The sequence below is a fragment of the Vulpes vulpes genome, chromosome 5, assembly GCF_048418805.1.
Source record: "Vulpes vulpes isolate BD-2025 chromosome 5, VulVul3, whole genome shotgun sequence".
Lineage (NCBI taxonomy): Eukaryota > Metazoa > Chordata > Mammalia > Carnivora > Canidae > Vulpes > Vulpes vulpes.
The window spans coordinates 112,568,496-112,591,874 of record NC_132784.1 but is presented as its reverse complement, the minus strand read 5'-3'; the positions used below and the strand labels follow the sequence as shown (position 1 = coordinate 112,591,874).

The 23,379-nt window shown below is 49.2% G+C and overlaps 1 protein-coding gene across 1 annotated transcript; it reads left to right on the top strand.

Moving 5' to 3' along the window:
• The first annotated feature begins 54 nt into the window (after positions 1-54).
• On the top strand, positions 55-21,921 carry PCP4L1 (Purkinje cell protein 4 like 1). Its single transcript, XM_072760168.1, has 4 exons — positions 55-63; positions 504-896; positions 20,159-20,213; positions 20,827-21,921. Exons 1-4 carry the CDS (start codon positions 55-57, stop codon positions 20,967-20,969), a joined length of 600 nt encoding a protein of 199 aa, XP_072616269.1. The 3' UTR covers positions 20,970-21,921.
• Positions 21,922-23,379: the final 1,458 nt, after the last annotated feature.

The window sequence follows — 23,379 nt, the reverse complement described above, 5'->3', positions numbered from 1 at the left end:
ACCTACTCAAGTGGATGCTAAGGGTCCATCTTTTATTTATTTATTTTTTGCATTATGGGGGAGGTAAGGCTGATGAGTTGTAAAAAGTCTTCTTTCTACTCCCGAGATCTGTAATGTTCTCAGTCCCACAGGCCCTTCCCAACTTCCCTGTTCTCTGCCAGGGAATACGGTCCACTTGCTCCTGTCTGCCTCTCCTCCGAGCCCTCTCCCGCGCTGTCCTACCTTCTCGGAGTCAGACTGCCATCCTAGACTCCGGGTGAACCCGCCACCTCTCCCCGCTTCGGCCCTTGCACTCCTGTTTCCTGCTTCTCCTGTACCCTCTCGGTCGCCCTGCGGCTCTTTCGAGGCTCTCCCACGCTCGCACACTCCTTCCTTCGCTCTCTCCGCTTCCCTCCGTCGTGTCCTCCGCCCTCCCCTCCCTCCTCCCCGGCTCCGGCTCCGGCATTTGCCGCGCTCTGGCCCCCGACGGCCTCCCCCCCTTCCCGCTCTCGGGCTTACCCTAGTTTGGAAATGCAGCAGCCCTCTGGGCCCGCCCCGATTGGCTGCGAGCGGCCGTCACTCCGCGGCAGGAGGCGCTCCCATTGGTCGGCCCGGGGGCGGGTGCGGCGCCCACTATAAAAGGCGGGCCCGGCGGAGGCGCGCGGAGCAGCTCCCCAGGACGGGGTCGGGCGGGGGCGCGGCTGCGGGGCTGCGGGCTGCGGGCTGCGGGCTGCGGGCTGCGGGCTGCGGGGCGGGAGCGGCGGCTCCTCGCACCAGGCTGGGCTGCGCTCGTCGGCCGGGACGCGCGCCTCGGAGCCCGGCCCCCGCGGTCGTCGCCCGCGCAGCCCCGAGGGCCCCTCGCCTCCCCTGCACGTGCGGCGCCCAGCGCGCCCCGTCCGGCCGCCGCGATGAGCGAGGTGAGGCGCGCTGCCCGGGGGGCCCCCACCCCGCTCCGGGCGAGCCCGCGGCCCGGTGCCGCGGAGCGGGGAGGGCGCGGGGACCTCGGGGGGCGCCCCGGTGCCCCGCTGGAAGCTCCCGCCGGGCGCGCTGGGAAGCCCCCGGAGCCCCGAGGCTGGGAGCCCCGCACTGTGCAGGGCGCTGCGGGGCGCGGGGCCGCTGCGGTGTCAGTGAGGGGCGCCTCCCCGGGATGCCCCCTGCGTCTGTCCTAGCGGCCGAGGTCGCTTGGGCTCCCCTTCACTCCCCGAACTTCAGGGGGAGCACCTGCCCGCCGCCCGTGTGCTCCCTCTCCGAGGGCTGTGTTGCACCCGCCCTCCTTAGGTGGCATCCAGAGACAGCTCCAGCCCTACTCCCCCCCCCCCCTTCCCCTTTTAGGGAGGGTGCATCCCACCCTCCACCATGGGGGGGACCGTGTCTGATTTTCAGGAGCCCGTGTCGTGGGGGCATGTCCACTCCGGGAGAGAGGTCCCCTTCTCTCCTGCCTCTCTCTGCAGTGCTCGTCACATCCCAGGTCTTTCTGTCAAGCTCCCCGGTGTCGCTCTGAGCCAGAGCCAGTCCATTAAGTGGGATGTGCTCTTTTCCCAGAACACCATCCAAAGAGGTAGGGGTCAAAGCAGAGACTGGGAAAGACCTCTTCCATTGTTTGCATGCGGTCGTGGGATCCAGAAACCGGGACCTTCCCAGGTGAAGCCAGTATGGACGGTGGCATCACAGGCTTGCTCCATGCAATTCCTTTCCTGGTGCGCAGGATCTTGTGATAAATCCAACTTCCCAGCTATGCCAGGTCCCAGCCCTTCTACTTACTAGCGGCGTGGACTTAGGCAGGTTACTAGACCTTTCTCTGCTTCAGTGTTTATAAAATTGGGGTTATACGGATTGTTCCAATTAAATGAGATAATATATGCAAAGTACTTAGGACAGTGGTGCAGAGGAGGTACTCAATTTGCATTAGCTATTGTTATTTTGTCCCTGTTTCTTCTTTTTCTGTTTTGGAATATTACAGAAAACGAGCACATGAATTCTGAAGAATACCAGGCTAGTGGGGGGACAGGACCCTGGAACCCAGGTCTCAGTTTAGATCTTTATCTTTTAGCAGGAGCTCTACTGGCTCGAACCAAAACTTGTCATCCAGGGAGCCAATTAGCGCCGACTGCTATGTTGTCTTGGTTGCCATGTCCACTGAGTTTATCCTGGAAAATCCAGCTAGTCTGGGGGGGTGCAGATGAACTAAAGTGGTTTCTAGTCCCTCAGCTAGTTGTGGCTCTGACCGTGGCAGCGTTTCAGAAAGAAAAGGGAAAAAATTGTTTTTTGGTCAATATTCTTTCTTCTTGCTTCTAACGTGAGCAGCCCTGATAGGAGAAGAGAGGTTTTCACTGAGGGCTGAAGTTCAAGGCCCGGTCTCGTGTTTCTAAATCTGAAAGTTGCAATTCAAGCCATCCCCTGGGAGTTCGTGTGAGCTGAAGGCTATGCCATCATGAAGATGGGTGGTTGGCCTGTGCTTCTCGGGGGAAGTGCACAGACTCTGTAGGACACGCTCCAGGGGCTGGCATTTACGGTGGTCTTTGGTGGAGTGACAAAGCGGTTTCCGTGACAAGAAAAACAGTTTGATGTTTGAGGGGAAAGTCAAGTCTTGACTTGGTTGCTGAGCTTGGCTAGCCTCACTCAGGAGCTCGGTAGAATGGCGACAATAGGCTCCTCGGATGGGGACTAGTTGTCAGTGTGTGAAGGGCTGCCCAGCCTCCCAGGCTGTCAGAGTCAACTGGTTCTAACTGGCAATTTAGCAGTCAAAGCTGCCCTCTAATATGGAGCCGAGCCTGGCTTCAGGGAGGAGTATTTATAAAATCCAGAAGCAGCCACCTGGGTGTACACAGAGACTAACTCTTTCTGAAGCAGATCCCCAGAGGGTTTCTGCTTCCCTGGAGGCCAAGACCTAGCCTGTTTTCTTCCTCTTGAAAGAGCTGCGATAAAAAACGGAAATATTGCCCGGGGCTCTGGAGCTCTGGGGAGACTTCAAACTGCCTCATTCCTCTCGGTGCATCCCCAAGGGTCTCCTTGCTCAGGCGGAAGTGCCTAGCCCAGGAAAGCCCTGTGCACCCTGAATCTTACATAAGTTTCACCTCCCCCACCTGCTTATTTTCTGGCTTCAGAGGAATCGCATGAAATGAGAGGTTTGGGGATCTCGGTAAGAGATTCCCCAATCAACCAAAGAACAAAAGCTGGAGAGCGGTCTTCAGACCTAGGGCAACGGAAGAGTAGGGGTTCTGGTGAGGCTGCTGGGGGGTATCTCCAGCTCCACTTTGCCTTCGTGGCTGTTTGCTGTCACTCAGTACTGCAGCAGAGCGTTCGTGCCCCTGAAGATGTGCATGTGGATTCGTGCGCAGAGGAGCTGCAGGGACTCATCATCCCCAGCTTGTCGTATTCACAGCTGCAGGCAGGACTTGATTGCTGTGAATCACAGTTTGTCTCTTAGAGTTTTGTTAACTTTTCGCTAGTTTCAGTGAAGGATGGGAATGGGAGATGCATTCACTCCCCGAGGGCTCCTGTCTGTAATCCCTTGTCACACGGTGTAGCTGGCTACTTAACAGCACACTTGCAAGTTCTCCTGTGATCTTGTTGCATTTCCCCACTTTGAGCAGCCCCAGCTGGAGGAACCCCTGGGTCTGGCAGTCATTCTGTTGAAATGGGGGTCATGGAGGCACCTGGGTGCCTCAGTGGGTGAATGTCTTCCTTTGGCTCAGACCATGACCTGGGGCCCTGGGATCGAGTCTCACATCGGGCTCCCTGCAGGGAGCCTGCTTCTCCCTCTGTCTCTGCCTTCTCTCTGTCTCTCATGAACAAATAAATAAAATCTAAAAAAAAAAAAAAAAAAAAAAGAGAGAGAGAAGAAATGGGGTCACGAATGACTGGGGGTTGTCCTCGTGGTGTCCGTCTTGTGTTTTGGCTGGCAGAGGCTGGAGCAAGGAACAGATCAGTGAGAAATGTCACCAGGAGAGTGCTTAGAACCGATACCCCCTCCTTCGTCATTCTGCTTGCTGTCCTCTTAGGTAATAGGAATGGGATATCACATTTGGAGGATCACATTCTCTTTCCCGGGCGTATCTGTCAGAATCTGTGAACTTCCCCACAATGGAAGCTTGGTCAGGGTGATATCATCCCGTGGTCTTCTGTGAGCCAGTTTTTAGGAAACCTGGTAGCGACTTGGAGGATATCCAAGTTTCTCTCTCTCTTTGATATATTATTATTATTATGGTTCTCCTGGACACATAAAATAGGATGCCTTCCACCTCTGGAAATAGTCTGTCTTCCAAAGTAAGGGAACCAGAACCTGGTTCTAGAACTTGCTTGTCCCTTTCTTAGTCACCCATCCAGGTTGTTGCCTCCAGCTGCTCAAGCAGGAGCCTCTCACTGGTAAACGTGGATGACTTGTCTCCTAACTGGGAATATGGACGACTCTTTTTCCTAAGCTGCAGCTGTGATCTCTTACCTCTCAGAATGTCAAGTCTCTATAGGGGCAGGCACCCATAAGTAATATGGCTGGAGTCCAAATATGCAAACATGATGCATTTTTCACATCTGTCTGTGGAGGATCTTGACTGATGAGTGTGATGGAGACAGGGTTGAAAGAGCCGGTCAGTAATTGTCTTTTCAAGGTACTAGTAGTTCTTTGAATTCCTTTCTCTGTGTTCTGTTTTTCTGTAGTTCCAAATTGTCTTTCATGAGTCTGTTTTTTTTTCTTTCATGAGGCTATTTTATCATGGAAAAAATGAACTCAGTTTGCAAAAATCTTTCAAGATAGAAATACAGGTATGTCTTTCACCAAGAGAATCTCAAATAATACATCCAAACGTTTTAGTGATATGATTTTAGATTTTTTTTTTAATTTTAGATTTAGTAAGAAACCCTAAAGCTCATGTGATCCCATCCTCTCATCTTACAGATAAGGAAACTAAGGCCCAAACCTTATGAAAGTTCACACAATGCTAGAACCAAGACTAGGGCACAGACTTCGCGTAGCGAAAGGATTCCGCAGAGTCCTTTAATGTGAGTGTAGAATGCTTTCATTCACAGGCAACTGTTAAGGGACAGATCACAGATACTTTGGACAGGAAATGGAAGCAGTGTCATTTAGTAAATGCTGAAGGGGGGGACATGGAGAGAGAGAAGAGATCAACATGACGGGTGCCTGGGTGGCTCAGTGGTTGAGCATCTGGCTTTGGCCCAGGTCGTGATCCTGGGGTCCTGGGATCGAGTCCCACATTGGGCTCCCCACAGGGAGCCTGCTTCTCCCTCTGCCTCTCTCTCTGTGTCTCTCTTGAATAAATAAATAGAATCTTAAAAAAAAAAAGGAGAGATCAACATGAGAGAATTTTTAACAACAGCAGACATTTTGGTACAATATTAGGCAGGGCCAGTATTCCCCTTCCTGACACAAGATGCCTACTGACCTTGAAAGTGGATGCAGTGAATGTGCTGAGGGGGGGTATGGGAAGCCTGGAGGCCCCTTTTTTGGTCCTTAGTTTTTTTTTTTTTAAGATTTTTATTTATTTATTCATGAGAGACAGAGAGAGAGAGAGAGAGAGAGAGGCAGAGACACAGGCAGAGGGAGAAGCAGGCTCCATGCAGGGAGCCTGAGGTGGGACTCGATTCCGGGCCTCTAGGATCACGCCCTGGGCTGCAGGCAGCACTAAACCGCTGCGCCACCGGGGCTGCCCTAGTCCTTTGTTTCTGATGTCCATCATCGATCCCATTAACTGCAGAGCATCAGGGACTGGAAGGAGTGGTTTCCTTTCTGAAAAGAAAGAAATGAGAGCAATTCTCTTAACTCTAAAGTATTTGACTGGGAGGACCCAGGGCAGGAAAAGTGAAATTAGTGTCCCTGCTAACCAAACAAGCGCCGAACATTTAGCCCTTCATTTGGCCACTTGGCTTCCAAGAGTCCACAAGGGCTTTGGGAGGAAAACTCTAAGAAGGGGGAGACATGAGGATGTATTAGACCTGCCCAGTAAGTGATGGGAGCCTACTGGGACCCCAGGATCCTATGTGCACGGTTTTCTAAATCCGTACTCCAGACCAGCTGCTCAAAATGCCTTGACTTGGCCCAGAGTGATTTTACCTGCAAGAGTAAGCCAAGTGAGAAGCAGATCCCAAACCGCTTTTTCTAAGAGATCTGCATCCCTGCAGGTGCCTGTAAACAAGTGCCTCAAAACCTGGACCTTGTCCCGCTCTCCTCCCAGAGGTCTGATGATTGCTTCATTCCAGGCTGACTCCTGAAGGCATGCCCACCTAGGCGTCCCAGCTCCTCCTCCACCCCCACCCCCCCAGGGAAAAGAGGTGCCATTTACCCCTCCATCGTCCTTGGTGCTGCCTTCCTCCCACACAAAGTCCTCCAGCTGAGTGTTTGCTTTGTAGGCTGTGGGGGGATTAATACGTTTATTTTGGGACATTAACGCCATGGGTGGGATGCACATTGAAGATTATAGTAATAAATGATGCTTTGGCACTACTCGCTCTCCCCCACCCCCTGCCCTCAGTATGGGGTAGAAGGCGCAGCTCCAAGCTGTGTGCAGAGCACCACAAATAACCACTCATTAAACTGTGGCGGCCCATGCTGGGGGGGCTGGGGGGGACGCCTGGGCTGTTGACTCACCACATACCATGGGCTGGCATGGCCGAGTCGGACGCTGGTGGGGGGGTTATTGCTATTCCAGGCAACTGGGCTGGGGTGCCTGGGGAGACAGGGGCTTGGGGGCTCGGGGGCTCGGGGGCTCGGACTGCTTTAGGTTCTATTCCTGTCTTGGGAGGCATCTGAGTTATAAGGTATTTGGGTGCTAGCCCTTATTTTAGGAGAAGAATGTGTGTATATAGAGCCGAAGGAAGAATTCCTAGTTCTCCTTCTGTTATTATCTGGAGGGTGACCTTGAACGAGTCTTTCCGAGGCTGGAGGCTGTTCGAGGACTGCAGCTGGCTGCCGCGCTGGAGGAATTGAACCGGCTCCAGCAGCGCTGCAAAGGGCCGGCTGGGGTCCCTCTGGGGCAACGGGGCGCCCCTGGGGCCCCTCCCAACCCTTCAGCAGCCACCTTCATTTAGCATCGGGGAAGAAGGGTCCCCGGGGACCCTCCTTGTCACCACTTGGAAGCGATGCACTCACACCCGTCCCCCTCACTTTCTGCGCCTCTTAAGTGAGCGGGGAGCTTATACAAGCAAGGAAGGGGTCTTGGGGGGGTCTTATTTACGACTTTGAGGATTCAGGCCCTTTCTACGTTTCCTGCTCTAGACTGCAGGGCAGGATTCTGAGGACCTGTGCATATTCAAGGGAACCAAGTGAGTCCAGCAGTACTAGAATGTGTATGTGATGTGTTTTCATTTGCAAAGCATCCAAGCTGGATCATGCAAATTGAGGTATGATGAGGTACTCCTTTGTTCCTTCCGTTGCTACTGTTAACAATCTGTGATACCTCTTTTAAGAGCCCGGTGGGAAGAGGAGAAGAGGAGTTTAGAGAAATCTGGGTAGTTTACCTTCCCCAAGGTTAGTTCTAAGTTGCTGCTGGGAGCAGAGCCGGTGACACTTTCTTGCCTACTCTGGTGACACTGGTTGCTGTGGCAACACCATTAAAGATGAAAAAGACAAAGAAAGGAGAAACACAGCCCAAGAAGGAGGCAGGGAGAATCAGGCCTAACGTGAGAAGGTACCTATTCCCCTGTGGTGGTGGCAGGGAAACAGCACTTAAGTTACCCCGGCTTGACTGTTCTCAGGTGCTTTGCCAAGACAATACCTACAAACCCTCCTCCTGAGGCAATGGATGGATTTGTACAAACATCTTTTTTTTAAATATTTTTTTAAATTTATTTTATTTTATTTATGATAGTTACAGAGAGAGAGAGAGAGGCAGAGACACAGGCAGAGGGAGAAGCAGGCTCCATGCACTGGGAGCCCGACGTGGGATTCGATCCCGGGTCTCCAGGATCACGCCCTGGGCCAAAGGCAGGCGCCAAACCACTGTGCCACCCAGGGATCCCTTTTTAAAAATATTTTATTTATTTCTTTATTTGAGAGAAAGAACACACAAGCAGGGGGAGCAGCAGAGGGAGAGGGAGAAGCTGAGCAGGGAACCCCACTCGGGGCTCGATCCCAGGACCCCGGGATCATGACCTGAGCCAAAGGTGGATGCCCAACTGATAGAGTGACCCAGGTGCCCCCTGCACAACCATCTTTATGATTTAAAAAAAAAAAAAAGTGTGTCATGTCTTGGGTTCTTTGAAATGAAGTGTGAACCTTTATGGAGGTGCTGTTCAGGACACCCCTCCTGTGCACCTGGGAGTGGCTCCCGGAGGCTTCAGGGCTCCAGACCCAGGCAGCTGCTGGACAAAATGTGGTTTCCATCCAACAGACTGTTGTTGGGCCCTTTACCAGAGCCATCGTCAGCATTTCTGGGAACAAACATAGGGATGATGGAGACTTTGATTTCTAGCTTTGGTTTACAGTAAAAAGAGATCTGTTATGAAGCTCCTACAGTCTACAAGGGTCCTTACAGCAATCCCCGCATTGTCTTCCTCCTTCAGTTCTCCTTAATGAAGATGAACTCTGGGCTTTGATTCCAGGACTTTAACCATACGAATCTCCAGTGACTGGACCTAGTCTTTTTTTTTTTTTTTTGATTTATTGATTTTATTTTATTTTTTTAAAAGATTTTATTTATTTATTCATGAGAGACACACACACACACACACAGAGGCAGAGACACAAGCAGAGGGAGAAGCAGGCTCCCTGCAAGGAGCCCGATGTGGGACTCAATCCCTGGTCTCCAGGATCATTCCCTGGGCTGCAGATGGCCCCAAACCGCTACGCCACCAGGGCTGCCCTATTTATTGATTTTAGATAAGAGTTGAAGAAGGAGAAGGAAAAAGAGTCTCAGGCTGACTCGGTGCTGAGCATGGAGCCCAACGTAGGGCCAATCTTATGACGCTGAGATCATGACCTGAGCTGAAACCAAGAATTGGACACTAAACTGACTGTACCACCACCTGGGCGCCCCTTGACCTATTCTTCTATATAACCCAGCGTTATATTGCTTCAAAATAATAACTATTTGATACATGCTAGGCATTTTACATACATTTCCTCCAGTTCTTTTCACTCTCCAAAATAAGTATTATATCTTTTCTGAAGATGAGAGCCCTGAGCACAGCCAGGCTAAGTGATTTACCCAATGCCACACAGCTAGGAATGGCAGGGCCGAGATTTGAAGATAGTGCAGATCCAGGATATGAAACTAGATCTGTCTAGCTCTACCTAATATGCCATAATGCTCCTTCCAGGAATTTGAGGCTTAATAAAATTTGAATTCACATGAATATTGAGTACCCACTCTGCGCAAGACATAGGTTGCTATTACCATGATACACAAATAAATGGTTAACTATGGAATTTACTTTCAAGGGAATGGCAATCTGGTGGGTGGGAAGGGCGGGGAAGAGAGGCAAATACACAGTAGTGCTTTTTTTTTTTTTTTTTTTTTTTTTTAAGATTTTACTTCCTTATTTGAGACAGAGAAAGAGAGAGCACAAGTGCGGAGAAGGGTCAGAGGGAGAGGGAGAATGGGATCATGACCTGAGCCAGAGGCAGATGCTTCACCAACTGAGCCACCCGGTGCCCCTATACAGTAGCTCTTATACAGATAATAGGAAATACACTTCTAGAGAAGTTCTACTTCATCCTCAGCTCCTTTTTAGGCACAAATGGAACTTGAGGAAAAGCAGTGACCTGGCTTCTAATATTTTTCACAATCTCTGAACCAGTTATGTCGAGGCCCTCAGCAATCTGAATACAATTTTGACTTCAGAAACTTGGATGAGGTGGCAAGTAGAACAGACTGGGAACTCCTTTCATTCGTTCCACAAGTATTGAGTGTATATCATGTGGGAAAGCCTTGTGTTAGACCCCGGGGTACAGTAGCGAATAAGATAGATACAGCCCCTCCCCACATACAAACTTGCACAGAAATGGAAGAGAATACATTCAGGGGGCATCTGAATGAGAAATCTCAGTGCTATTAAAACATAATGAAGGCCCTAGCCGAGTCTGGGGAGCTGAGAAGAGCTTCCTGGGAGAAGGAGCCCTTGAGGGGAGCTCTGAAAATAAGCAGGAATTAACTAAATAAAAGGGAAACAGGGATAAGAGAAGCAGCTGCCAAGGTCCTGAGGTGGGAAGGGACCAGGTATGTTCCAGACATGAGGTTTCTGAAGTAACCAGAGGCTGCATAACGTAGAGCCCTTTCAACCACTTCAAGGGTTTTATTTATCGTAAGGGCATTGGTACCCCCTCGGGCTGTTGCAGTGGTCCACATAGGAAACAACTGTGTTAGGTCCTAGCAGTGGGGAGAAGTGAATGGAGTCAGAGATACGTGGGAGACAAAGTTAACAGGAGTTAATACTGAACTGGATATGCAATATTAAGGGAGGGCGATATCAAGACTGACTGCCAAGTGTCTGGCTTGTACAAGTGGGTGAGATAGAGAATATTTGCAGAATAAGAAGAAAGTTGGGTAAGTAAGATTATGATTCCAGTTTGAGACACATGGGGGGGGGGTGCAGAGACAGGCAGAGGGAGAAGCAGACTCCACGCAGGGAGCCTGATGTGGGACTCAATCCTGGGTCTCCAGGATCACGCCCTGGGCTGAAGTTGGCGCTAAACCGCTGAGCCACCCGGGCTGCCCCCCCCCCCTTTTTTTTTAAGGATTTGATTGATTGATTTATTGATTGATTGGAGAGCGAGAAAGAGCATGCAAATGGGTGGGAGGTGCGTGGGAAAGGGACAAGCAGACTCGACCTGGGCCCTCACCCCACAACCCTGAGATCATGACCAGAGCCAAAATCAAAAGCCAGTCGCTTAACCAACTGAGCCACTCAGGTGCCCCTAGAGTTTGAGGTTTCTGTAAAACAGGCAGTAGAGGTGTTTTAAAAAGTATTTGAGGGGATCCCTGGGTGGCTCAGTGGTTTAGCACCTGCCTTCGGCCCAGGGCGTGATCCTGGAGACCTGGGATCGAGTCCCACATTGGGTTCCCTGCATGGAGCCTGCTTCTCCCTCTGCCTGTGTCTCTGCCTCTCTCTGTGTGTCTCTCATGAATAAATAAATAAAATCTTAAAAACAAAAACAAAGAGCAGTTCTTGTTAAAAGTAGAGCTACCCTGTGATCCAGCAATTGTACTATGAGGTATTTACCCCCCTAGAGGATACAAAATTACAGATTCAAAGGGGTACAGGCACATTGATGTCTATAGCAGCATCACCTACAATAGCCGAACTATGGAAAGAGTCCAAAAGTCCGTCAACCGATAAATAAAGAAGGTGTGAGATTTATTTATTTATTTAAGATTTTATTTATTCATGAGAGACACACAGAGAGAGAGAGGCAGAGACATAGGCAGAGGGAGAAGCAGGCTCCATGCAGGGAACCTCATGCGGGACTTGATCCCAGGACCCCAGGATCACGCCCTGAGCCGAAGGCATGCGCCAAAACACTGACCCACTGAGGCGTCCCAAGATATATATTATGATGGAATATTACTCAACCATCAGACATAATGAAATCTTGAAAATTTGCAACGACATGGATAGCACTAGAGTGTGTCATGCTGAGTGAAATAAGTCATTCTGAGAAAGACAAATACTATTGATTTCATTCCTATGTGAATATAAGAAACAAAACAGATGAACATGTGGGAAGGAGGAAAAAAGGAAGCAAACCTAAGAAACTCTTAATGATAAAAAACAGAGTTGATGGGGGAAGGTGGGTGGGTGATGGGCTAGATGGGTGATGGATATTAAGGAGGGCACTTGTGAGGAGCACTGGGTGTTGTATGTAAGTGATGAATTGCTAATTCTACTCCTGAAACCAATGTTACACTATATGCTAACTAACTAGAATTTAAATACAAATTTGAAAAACAAAACAAAAAAACAAAGAGGAGTTCTTAATTTTGAGAAAGTCTAATTTATTTTATTTATTTATTATTTTTTTTTTTTGAGAAAGTCTAATTTATATATATTTTTTCTTTTATGGATTCTACCTTTGGTATATCTAAGAAATCTTTGCCTACCCCAGGGTTGCAAAGATTTTTATTTTTCTATGTTTTCTTCTAGAAGTGTTATAGTTTTAAGTTTTGTGTGCATTTGGAGTTAATTTTTGTATGAAGTACAAGGTTTAGATCGAGGGTTTTTTTGGCGGTTTTTGTTTTGTTTTTTGGGCAGTATTTTTGCATATGGCTATTCATATTTGTTAAAAAGATCCCCCTAAAAAAAGATCCCCCTAACCTTTAGATATTGGGGTTCCTCAAGGCAGGGTCCTAGACCTGCTTCTTTTCCCTCTTTTCCTTCTAATTGAAGAAGGATTTCAGATTAAAGAAGCCTCCCGTCCCCACCCCCCACTTCTTTAAAGAGAGGGAGAGGTTGTCTATATAAGAGAGTGAGAACAGTTATAAGGACTCCGGAGAAGGCGAGAGGGGAATGGGATCTAAAGCTCTGGGGGAAAAAAATAAAAATAAAAATAAAAAAAATAAAGCCTGGGGGATGAGAATTCACCCGAATGCTGATGAATGCCCTAGGAGGAGGTACCCTACAGGGAAAGGAGGCATTTGCCAGATCAGATCCCTCTCTGCAGCCTCAAAGCCTGAAGACAGGAGAGCCTTAAGCTACCAGGCCTGGCCTCTCCTTTTCTGCCTTCCCCGTGGGAAGGCAAAGAACACAACTTTGAGCTGCAGAGGAAATGAGGATCCTCACGGGGAACCAACAGCTCCCGGTGAGATGATGGGAATGGAACTTTGGAGAACCGTCAGGCCCCAAGGTGGGGAGAAAAGGAATACAGGAAGGTAGGCAAGGCAACAAAGTGGGGCCCTCTGGGGGAAGGCGAGAGTTGATGGGCCTCACAGTTGCTAATTAGTGTTTGGTGTGGGGCGCCTGGGGGGCTCAGAGGTTGAGCGGCTGGCCTGGCTGCCTTTGGCTTGGGTCTTGATTCACGGGTCCCAAGATAGAGTCCCGCATCGGGCTCTCGGCATGGAGCTTGCTTGTCTCTGCCTTTCTCTCTCTGTCTCTCAGGAATAAATGAATAAAACCTTAAAAAAAAAAATAAGAGAGAGAAGTGATTGAGTCATTGAGTCCTGTGTGCGGGGTGAGGCTGAAGTGAACCAAGCTCCCCAGCTCACTAGAAATGTGAATTAACAGACTTGAACTTAAGTGAGGAAGTCATTTGAAATGGAAACCAATGGGATGGCCCTAAAAAGATCCCCCTAACTTTTAGATATTGGGGTTCCTCAAGGCATGGTCCTAGAGGAATCTGAAGGTCTAGCTAGCATCTGGCCCTGGGAGTGAAGAATGTAGCCTTGGGTTATATCTGTGCCCCAGGGGTCAGGAGGCCCACTGAAGATGAAAGCCAAAATCAGGGCGGTCAGCTCAACTGGAAGAGTAGGATTGAGTCAGTAGGCATGGCCTGGGGTCAGATTCTTTTCTTTTCTTTTCTTTTCTTTTCTTTTCTTTTCTTTTCTTTTCTTTTCTTTTCTTTTCTTTTCTTTTCTTCTTTTCTTTTCTTTCTTTTCTTATTTTTTTTATTCATGAGAGACCCAGAGGCAGAGACACAGGCAGAGGAGAAGCAGGCTCCCTGCGGGGAGCCCCGATGTGGGACTCGGTTCCAGGATTTGAGCCCAAGACAGACGCTCAACCACTGAGCCACCAGGTGCCCCGGAGTCAGACTGTCTTGACTCAAACTCTGGCTTTGCTACTTCTTAGCTGTATGACCGCAGGCAAGTTCATGAACCTCTCTTAGCTCAGCGTCCTTACCCGTGAAATGAGAACACTATCAACGGCCATCTCGTAGGCCGGTTATAATGACGCAGCCTGCCGGTGTTTGTAGAGTGTAGAAACGTGACTGGCACATAGCAGGGATTGCACGTGCGATTATTAATAAGGCCAGGTGATGTGGCGTGCTGCAGTCCGGGATTTCTGCTGGCTCTCCTGCCAGGTCCTATGAGGAAGAGGACAGGTCTGTGGGCCCATTTCACGGTTGTTACTACAGGTCAGAAGAGCTCAGTGGTGAACGATGTAGAAGAGCACCCGAGAGTTAGTGACCCATACCTGGCCAGGTACAAGGCAGAGAGGCAGAGAAGTGCTCCCTAGACCCTGCTCCTGTGGGTTAGCACCGGTCCGGGGAGGCCTACGTTCCGTGGGAGGCGCTCTCCCGGGGCAGCCCTCGTGCCTCGGTTTACCCACAGTGCAGTCAGTCTGACTGCTTTCGGGTGATGTACCCAGAGGACCCCGAGTCACCTAAAACTGCTGGGTTTCTGGAAAACAGGGTTGGGGCAGAGACCAGGCGCCAGCAGAGGGCCGAGCACTACCAAGAGTGTGCGAGCCAACAACCTGTGGCCTAGCTGCCTCCCCCACCTCAGCAAACCACCAAAAATGAAATCTAGCCATCCCGTGTTCCAAGTGGCTATTTTGAGACCTGGCTGCAGAGGGCGGAGGGAGGAGGGGCCGAGGGTAGAGACTCAGCATACTCCTTTTCAGTGGAAGGTACCAGGGAGATCTCGAGGGGCATCGTGAGCAATAGGGGTTTCCTCCGCCCGATAGCACCCTTTTCTGGTCTCCCCGACACCCTCTCATAAATTGAAGCCAAATGGAGCTGGGAGCCCCTGGAGGACCTGACAGCATCTGAGCCATGGCCCCATTCCAGGGTCAGTCATCTCAGGAGAGACCCAGGAAGGGGGACAGCTGGCAGGGCGGAGGGAAAGCAGTGACCTGAGTGGTTCTGTCCTGATACATATTCCAGCTTGGAAGGTGCTCGAGATGAGCTGGTCCAAGAAGCAAAGTAGAGGAAGAGACCGCCATCAGAGGGGAGATATTTAGACTTGGGTCCAGATTTTCCGGCAAAGGGGAGGGCCTGGGGTGAGAGAAAAGAATCGGTGGATTAAGGGAACAGGCTTAGCCCCAGACAGAGGGATAACAGTTAAAGCAAGGATCAGAGTCGGGGATTTGCCGGCAATAGAGGAAATAGGATCTGAAGTCAGAGATCATGGGACTATAGAATTTGCCTCTTGACCCATGACCCTCTTGTCTGGCCGTGGTTAGCCCATTACCCATCCATGCCCTGCTTTTGCTGTGTGGACAAACCTCTTGCGATGACAGTGTACTAGAGTGGGACGTGTCATGTAGGCGACTGCTGGGCTGTGGTATTGATCGTGTGCAAGATAAATAAATAATGACTCTGACCACAGCAAGATCACAGGGGAAGAAAGCAATGACCGGCCGGCTCCCGGGAATCACAGGAACAAGCTTTCTTGTCATGGACCCTTTCTTTTGGTCAAATGGAGACTTGCAGGAATTCCGAAGAGTTTCAGGAACATTTTTGTAAATGTTCTTCCAGATTTTTAAATAAAAATGTAGATAGATAGGTAAGCAGTGTATATCTTTTACAAAATTGGACCCTCTCAATTTGCAACCTACTTTAAAAATACTTGTTAATAATTTTTGTTTTACTTTAAATTATTATTTTCTTTCTTGCCCCTAACTTTAAAAATATTGATTTATTTATTCATGAGAAACACACATACACACACAGAGGCAGAGACACAGGCAGAAGGAGAAGCAGGCTCCCTGTGGGGAACCCGATGCAGGACTCAATCCCAGGACCCCAGGATCATGCCCTAAGCCAAAGGCAAACACTTAACTGAATGAACCACCCAGACGCCCCAGCACAGTGATTCTGTAAAAAGATGTCAAACCATTTCTCCAAAGATGACATCCAGATGGCCAACAGACACATGAAAAAATGCTCCACATCACTCAGCATCAGGAAAGTACAAATCAAAACCACATTGACGTACCGCCTCACTCTGGTCAGAATGCCTAAAATTAACAAGTCAGGAAATGGTGATGTTGGTGAGGATGCAGAGAAAGGGGAACCCTCTCATGCTGCTAGTGGGGATGCAAGCTGGTGCAGCCGCTCTGGAAACCAATGTGGAGGTTCCTCAAAAAGTTGAAAATAGAGCTGCCCTACAACCCAGCAATTGCACTACTAGGGATTTACCCCAAAGGTACAAATGTAGTGACCCGAAGGGGCACCTGCACGTACCCCAGTGCTCATAGCAACAATGTCCACAGTAGCTAAGCTGTGGAAAGAGCCCAGATCTCCATTGACAGATGAATGGATAAAAAAGATGTACAATAGACTACTACTCAGCCATCAAAAAAAAAAAAAAATCTTACTGTTTGCAACCACATGGATGAAACTAGAGGGTATTATGCTGAGCAAAATAAGTCAGAGAAAAACAATTGTCATATGATCTCACTCATGTGGAATTTAAGAAACAAAACAGAGGATCATAGAGGAAGGGAGGAAAAATAAAATAAGATGAAATGAGATAGAAGGAGACAAACCATAAGAGACTTTTTTTTTTTAAAGATTTTATTTATTTATTCATGATAGTTACAGAGAAAGAGAGAGAGAGAGGCAGAGACACAGGCAGAGGGAGAAGCAGGCTCCATGCAGGGAGGGCTCGATTCCGGGTCTCGAGGATCATACCCCAGGCTGAAGGCGGCACTAAACCACTGGGCCATCGGGGCTGCCCCCATAAGAGACTCTTAATCATAGGAAACAAGCTGAGAGTCGCTGGAGGGGAGGTGGCAGGGGGAGGGGGTCACTGGGTGACGGGCATGGAGGAGGGCACGTGATGGGATGAGCACTGGGTGTTATACAAGACTGATGATGAATCGCTGACCTCTACCTCTGAAACTAGTAATACCCTATATGTCAATTATTTGAATTTAAATTTAAAGAGATAAAATAAAATAAAAACCATGTTTTCCCCTGCCCCAAACTTTGTAATGCCTTTATGTCAACTCAGAGGAAAGCCCAAAGCTTTTGGTCTGGTCCAGACATATTCCTATTCTGGTCACTCAGCCAGCTTCATTTCTCCTACTCTCTCCCTGACTCACTCAGCTCCAGCCATGCTGGTTGTCTGAGCCTTCCTTGAACATCACCAGGCACAAAGCCTGCCTCAGGAACTTTCCACCTCATGTTTCATCTGCCTAAGCTCTTCTCCCACACACTCACATGGCTTGCTTTTATATGTCACTCAAACCTCTGCTCAAATGTCACTCATCAGAGAGGCCTTCCTAGACTACGCTGTTTTATTTTCCTTCTTGGAACATGTCACTAACTGGCATAATTATTTAATGAGTTCAGGAACTTTATTTTGCTCACTGCTGTATCCCAGTGTCTAGAATAACACTTGACATGTGTGAAGCACGGATGTATTGGTTGAATAAATGAATTTTGTGTTTCTTCTATACTCTATTAGTGCACAGAACCAAACCCAAGTAAGTGGTTGATCAATGTTTATCAAAATAGGGCATAAATGGCACCATCTACGTAACATAAACTGGATTCCCTCTGCTTCTTAAAGCAGTCATTCAACAAAGGTTTGCATCAGTAAAAGGACGGATAATGCTGTATACTCCACGGGTCTATTCTAAGGATGAGATGATAAAACCCTCGTGAGAGCACTCAGTTCCTGTGTTTTGGCAAAGAGTAAGGAGTCAGATGGTGAAATGAGTAAACAGACTCCAAGGGTACCGAGGAGCCCACGGGTGGGACTCTGTCTCAAGATGAATTGTACCTTGAGATGGGAACGTCCAGATGAAGCAGCTCTATTGATACCGTTCTGAGGAAGGGGAATTACTATTATTTTAAATTTAACTCTCCATCTGGATGGAGAGGCTAGAAAAAAGCACACGTATCAGTTGACTAATCTAATTTCAAATTCAGGGCCTTGGCCTTATGAGGGCCCCAGGGCCTCCCAGCAATGCTATTACCATTCCTTAGTGCATTTGCTTTCCTACTTTTCTTCGATGAGTATTTTGTACCTTCTTTCCCCCTTCCTTCCTCCAATACCTCTTCCCCCCTCCTCTTGGGTGATGACCTTGTTACCTATTTTACTTCAAAGACAGAAGCAATGAGAAGGGACCTTGTGAATGTCCCCATGGGCCAGCCTCTGGGCCCATCAGCACTGCCTTCCCTCCAGTTACAGTGGGTGACCTGTTTATAGCTCCTGATCAGGGCCCCCCTCTACTTAGGCACTAGATCTCATCCCCTTTCTCCTTCTCCAGCAATGATCCTCTTTCTGTCCTACAGTTTGTCTTTACTGAATCATTTTTTTTCTTTCTTTCTTTTTTAAGATTTTATTTATTTATTTGAGAGGGAGAGAGAGAGCAGGAGTACTAGTAGGGGGAGGGCCAGAGGCAGAGGGAGAAGCAGACTCCCCACTGAACAGGGAGCCCAATGCAGGGCTCAATCGAGATCACGACCTGAGCCAACAGCAGACGGTTACCCGACTGAGCCACTCAGGTGCCCCTCTACTGAATAATTTTCATAAAAACACAAACACTCTGTAATTTCTGCCATCTTAAATCAGATCTTCTTGTGACCCGTATCCCCCCTCAAACCACACACACCCATTTTTCCTGGAGTTCCTTCTGCATTTGCCGCTTCAGTCTCTCTCCATTTCCCACAAGAACCCACTCTAACCAGACTTTTTCTTCCTTCCTCCACTGTGACTTCTCTTGTCAAGGCCACCAGTGATTTCTTCATAGCAAAACCCAGTCATGGATCCCCAGTCTTTTTTACGTTTATTTTTATTTATTTTTTAAGGTTTTGTTTATTTATTAGAGAGAGAGAGAGAGAGAGAGAGGCAGATACAGGCAGAAGGAGAATCAGGCCCCATGCAGGGAGCCTGAGGTGGGACTCGATCCCAGGACTCCAGGATCAGGCCCTGAGCCAAAGGCGGCGCTAAACCGCTGAGCCACCTGGGCTGCCCAATCCCTGGTCTTCATCTTACTTGGCCTACCTGCAGAATTAAATATAATTAATCACTCTTTCCTGCTTGAAATAGTTTCTTCAAATGTCTTCTGAATTCCTGTCATCTCTTGGCTTTTCTCCTACCTGACTTCTGTTTTCCTTACTGATTTTTCCTCATTTCTGCAGCCTCTAATCACTGGAATGCCCCAGGATATGACCCTTTTCTCTTTATCTGATGGCCATCTCACAGTCTGATGGCTTTAAATATCATCCATGTGTTCATAACGGCCTAATTTCTATCTCTAGGCCAGATCTTGCTCCTTAACTCCTCCTGGATATCCAGCAGCTTTTCCTCTTGAGCGATTAATAGGCCTCTCACACTTGTGCAAAAACAAGCTCCTGATCCTTTGCCTAAAACCTGCTCCTCCTGCCGTCTTCTCTATTTGGGGAAATGACAGTTCTATTTATTTATTATATTTTTCCAGTTTTCAGGCCGAACGCTTTGGAGTCATCCTTGACCCCTTCCTCCAAATGGCACTTATCCCATCAACCAGTCCCTTTGGTCATGGCTTGAAAATATACTTGGGATCGAACCACTTCTCACCACTTCCAGTGCCTCCGTGCCCACCCAAGCAACCATTATCTCCTGCCGAGTTGTCTGCAATAACCTCCTAGTTTTCTTGCTTCCTCCCTCATGCCCCCTTTGTGCAAATCGAAGGTCTCCAGTGCTTTCTCATCTCATTTGTAAAAGTCAAACTCCTTAAGTAGGATCCCAAGGCCGTACATAATCTGCCCACCCCAATTATCTCTGATCTCCATCCTCCCTCCCCCCCCCCCCCACCCTTCCTGCCTCTCTCCACTGGGCTGCATTGGTCTCTTGCTGTTCCTCAAACAGGCTCAGCTCACTTCCGCCCATGGCTGTTGGAAGCTCCTGCCCGGACTTAGTCAACCCTTCCTCCCTTATCTCTTTTAGCTTTTGGCTCGAAAGCCACTTTCAGACAGGATTTTGCTGACCACTCTGTGTAAAACCGTGTTTCTCCATTCCCACCCCAGCACTCACTACCCTCTTCCCTGTCTTTTTCTCTGTAACACATCACCACCTAACCTGGTATTTTGTTTCTCTCTCTGTGTACTGGAGTGTAAAGTCCGCAAGGTCAGGGGTTTTGTCTGTTTTGTCCTCTACAATGTCCCCAGCACCACTACATGCTTGTTGAATGAATTTTGATGACTTTTCTCCCTCTCTCTGATCTTAAGACCCACTTCTTCAAAAGACTAAGGAATGTACTTGGTAGTAGGAGGACTTGAAAGTGTTGATAATGAGCCCAAGGGGATGGTGCCATAATATTTCTGTGACTATCTAATACTCTGATTTTTCTCTCCTAGCTTAACACCAAAACATCCCCAGCAACCAACCAGGCACCTGGCCCAGAGGAAAAGGGTGAGTGGGGTCCGGCCAGGCAGTGTATACAGCTGGGAAGCCAGGGACATGAAGGCAGGTAGGGCTGTAAGTCCGGGAGCTCCTGGAGTCAGGTATAATTGGGACAGGAATGTCGGCTAGGGAAACAAGGCCCGAGAACTACTACATCCATAGGCTTTCTTCCACTTTTTCCTAAGAAGTAAATCTACCAGTATATACTCTCTGATTTTTGGAAACTGGCTCTGGAGTGCTTGGAAACAGGCAGTGTGGTAGGAAGAAGCCTATCAGACAGTCCAGCCACTGTCTGAATCAGAAATTGAGGGAAAGCTAGGGAAAGTGAGTGCATATGCTCTGGGACTCTGAATTGTAAGATTGAGGAATAAGTGGCGATAGAAGACATTTGTCATCTTGGTCTAAGATCAGCAAAGCTCCTAAGTAACTAGAGCTAGTTCTCAGCTCGGGTGCCCTGAGTCAGGCTCCCAGGGAGGGTAATCAGGTGCTCTCAGTCCTGGCAAAGATTGGAGACCCTCCCAGAGCCGAGCAGGAGGCCGACCCTAACCACTGTATTTGGAGCCTCGAGAAAGGGGTGGGGGCAGCAGGTTTACTCGCTAACGAATCTCTCAACTATCTGCAGGGAAAGCTGGCAGTGCCAAGAAGGCTGAGGAGGAGGAAGAGATTGACATTGATCTGACGGCACCGGAAACAGAGAAGGCTGCCCTTGCTATTCAGGGCAAGTTCCGGAGATTCCAGAAAAGAAAAAAGGATCCTAGCTCCTGAACAAGCAGCCTCGCCCTTCACCCTCTCCCTTCTCTCCCCTTCTCTGCAGTTCTGACTCCTATGTACCTTGTCTCTTTGTCCCTCTCGCCTCTCGTTGAGGCACAGTCAACCCTTATGTATTATTTTCTCTGGTCCCCCCTCCAGCCATTGTAACAGTGGAGGCACAAGGAATGTAAGGAAAGATGAAGAAATCAGTTGGCAGCCACTTGCCTAAGGGAGGACCAGTTTCTCCTTGGGATAAGCCTCCTTGATCAGTCCCTATGCCCGGCCTGTGAAGTTGAAGAGCAAGAGGCTCTGGGGCCAGAGAGGGAGGGACCCCTGGCAGTGTGGGAGGGAGGGGGAAGCCTTCAGAGAAGGGTGCCTGAGGTGGGCCTTGGCCCTGTCCTGCCCGTTACAACATTCACACTTCAGGTAACATGTGTTTGCTCTTCACACCCTCTTGCACCACCACACCCGCCCTCCCTCCTCTGTGGGGGCCGGAGCCTCTGTCTCCTCTAAGCAGACCCAGATCGAGCACCTTCCACGTTAGTGCATGCTGAGTAGATGAACTCCAAGGCAGGGATCCTGGGCCTGGTGGAGGCCAGAAAAAGCATCCTTCATCATCTGGAGGAGGACCGTAAGGGGCAGAAGCAGAAGAGGCTCAGAGGGCCGCAGGCAGGGAGATGGGACTCGAGGGGATGTGGGGAGGAAAGAAAGGTGACGGAGGGGAGCTTTCCAGAGACACAGCTACTGCTGGTGGAAGGGACTAGACGACGGATTTCTGCTAACCTGCCTACCTCTAACCGCCCAGATCTAGCCATCCCTCGAGGCCACGCCAACCGAGTGACCCCTGTAGTTTCCCCCTCGCCGTGGAGTCGGAGCAGAAGTGGACTAGCCACTCTGTGTGATTTTAGCATGTTTAATACCGATTAAAAACAAAACAAAACCCTCCAGTGGGGCTGTTTAACCTCTACTTCTGTTTTTTCTTGGGAGGAATGCACAAGTAAGCCTGAGCTGGCCTCAGGGAGGGTGGGAGACTGACCGCATGGACCACGCTGCCTGAGCAACTTCTAGGCTGCAGCTGCCCTGCCTCCCTCCTGCCGACCTTGCCCTCACCTTGATCTGCCGCCCACAGGCCTCTGCTGCTGTCACCGCCCCCAGTACACCTGCAGGGATGCGATGATGCTCGATGATGATGCTCATGATGCTCGCTGAGAGCACACTTGGGATACATCCCTTGGGAAACAGACTCAGGCTTCCCTGCTCCCTCCCCCCAGGTGACCTGTCCCTCCTGCTCTATCTTCCTCCCACATTCCCTCTCCCTCCCACTGCTTCTCCAACTTAGGGGAAGGAGAAGAAGACTCTGGGTCAGTAGAGAGAAACCACAGGTCATGCTGAAGATTCTAAACAGTGAATCAAATAAAATGACGGCATTCACGGGAGCTTGCAGTGCTGAGAAGTGGTCTCTACAGGGTAACCAGAGGCTGAAGACTTGGAGATCAAGGAAAAAAAGCTCATTCTCTCACACTCACTCACTTCTTAGTATGCAGTCCTCCTTTCCTGATTCAAGAATACAGAAGCCAAGGGGCACCTGGGAGGTGGTGCAGTCGGTTGAACCACTGACTCTTGGCTTCAGCTCAGGTCACGATCTCGGGGTTCATGAGATTGAGCATTCCGTGTTCAGTGGAGAGTCTGCTTGAGATTCTCTTCCTCTTCAGCCCCTCCCCTTGCTTGCATTGTCTCTCTCTCTCTCTCTTAAATAAATAAATAAATAAATAAATAAATAAATAAATAAATAAATAAAATCTTAAAAAAAAAATACGGAAGCTGAAACTACATAGCAGCTACAGGTAGGAAGCAAGGGACAATATCCCTGGAAGGCACCCAATATCCCAAAGTTGATCCACGCCATGCAAGCCTGTGGCTACAGAATACTCCATGGACATGAGTTGGGGGTGGGCCATGCCTCACATTGGTCTGCTCCTGTGGATGCTGACGTGAAATCCCAATGATCTGGGCCTCTGAGAGCTGGAGGTGCTGAGGCAACAGCAGGGTTCGTCATCGCCACCCTCCTATCGGCTCTGCTGCTTGGAGGATATCTACCCACTGGATTTTCCCCACACTGACCTGGAGCACGATGCTGAAACGTTTTCCTCCTTCCCCATTTCTTGTTCTAGAAGCGTTACACTTGCCTTCATACATCTTTTAAGAGAAAGGGCAGGGGCACCTGGGGGGCTCGGTTGGGCGCCTGCCTTTGGCTCAGGTCATGATCTCAGGGTCCTGGGATGTCCCGCATCAGGGTCCCTGCTGGGTGGGGAGCCTGCTTCTCCCTCTCCCCCACCCTCTCTCATGCTCTCTCCCTATCTCTCTCTTTCAACTAACTAAATAATACTAATTTAAAAACCGAAGAGCACTGTAGCAAAAATATAGT

Excerpts from the sequence above, each read along its gene's own strand:
- PCP4L1 (XM_072760168.1), top strand. Across the intron at positions 897-20,158 it reads CGGCCGCCGCGATGAGCGAG|CTTAACACCAAAACATCCCC; the intron begins GTGAGGCGCGCT and ends TTTCTCTCCTAG. Across the intron at positions 20,214-20,826 it reads ACCTGGCCCAGAGGAAAAGG|GGAAAGCTGGCAGTGCCAAG; the intron begins GTGAGTGGGGTC and ends AACTATCTGCAG.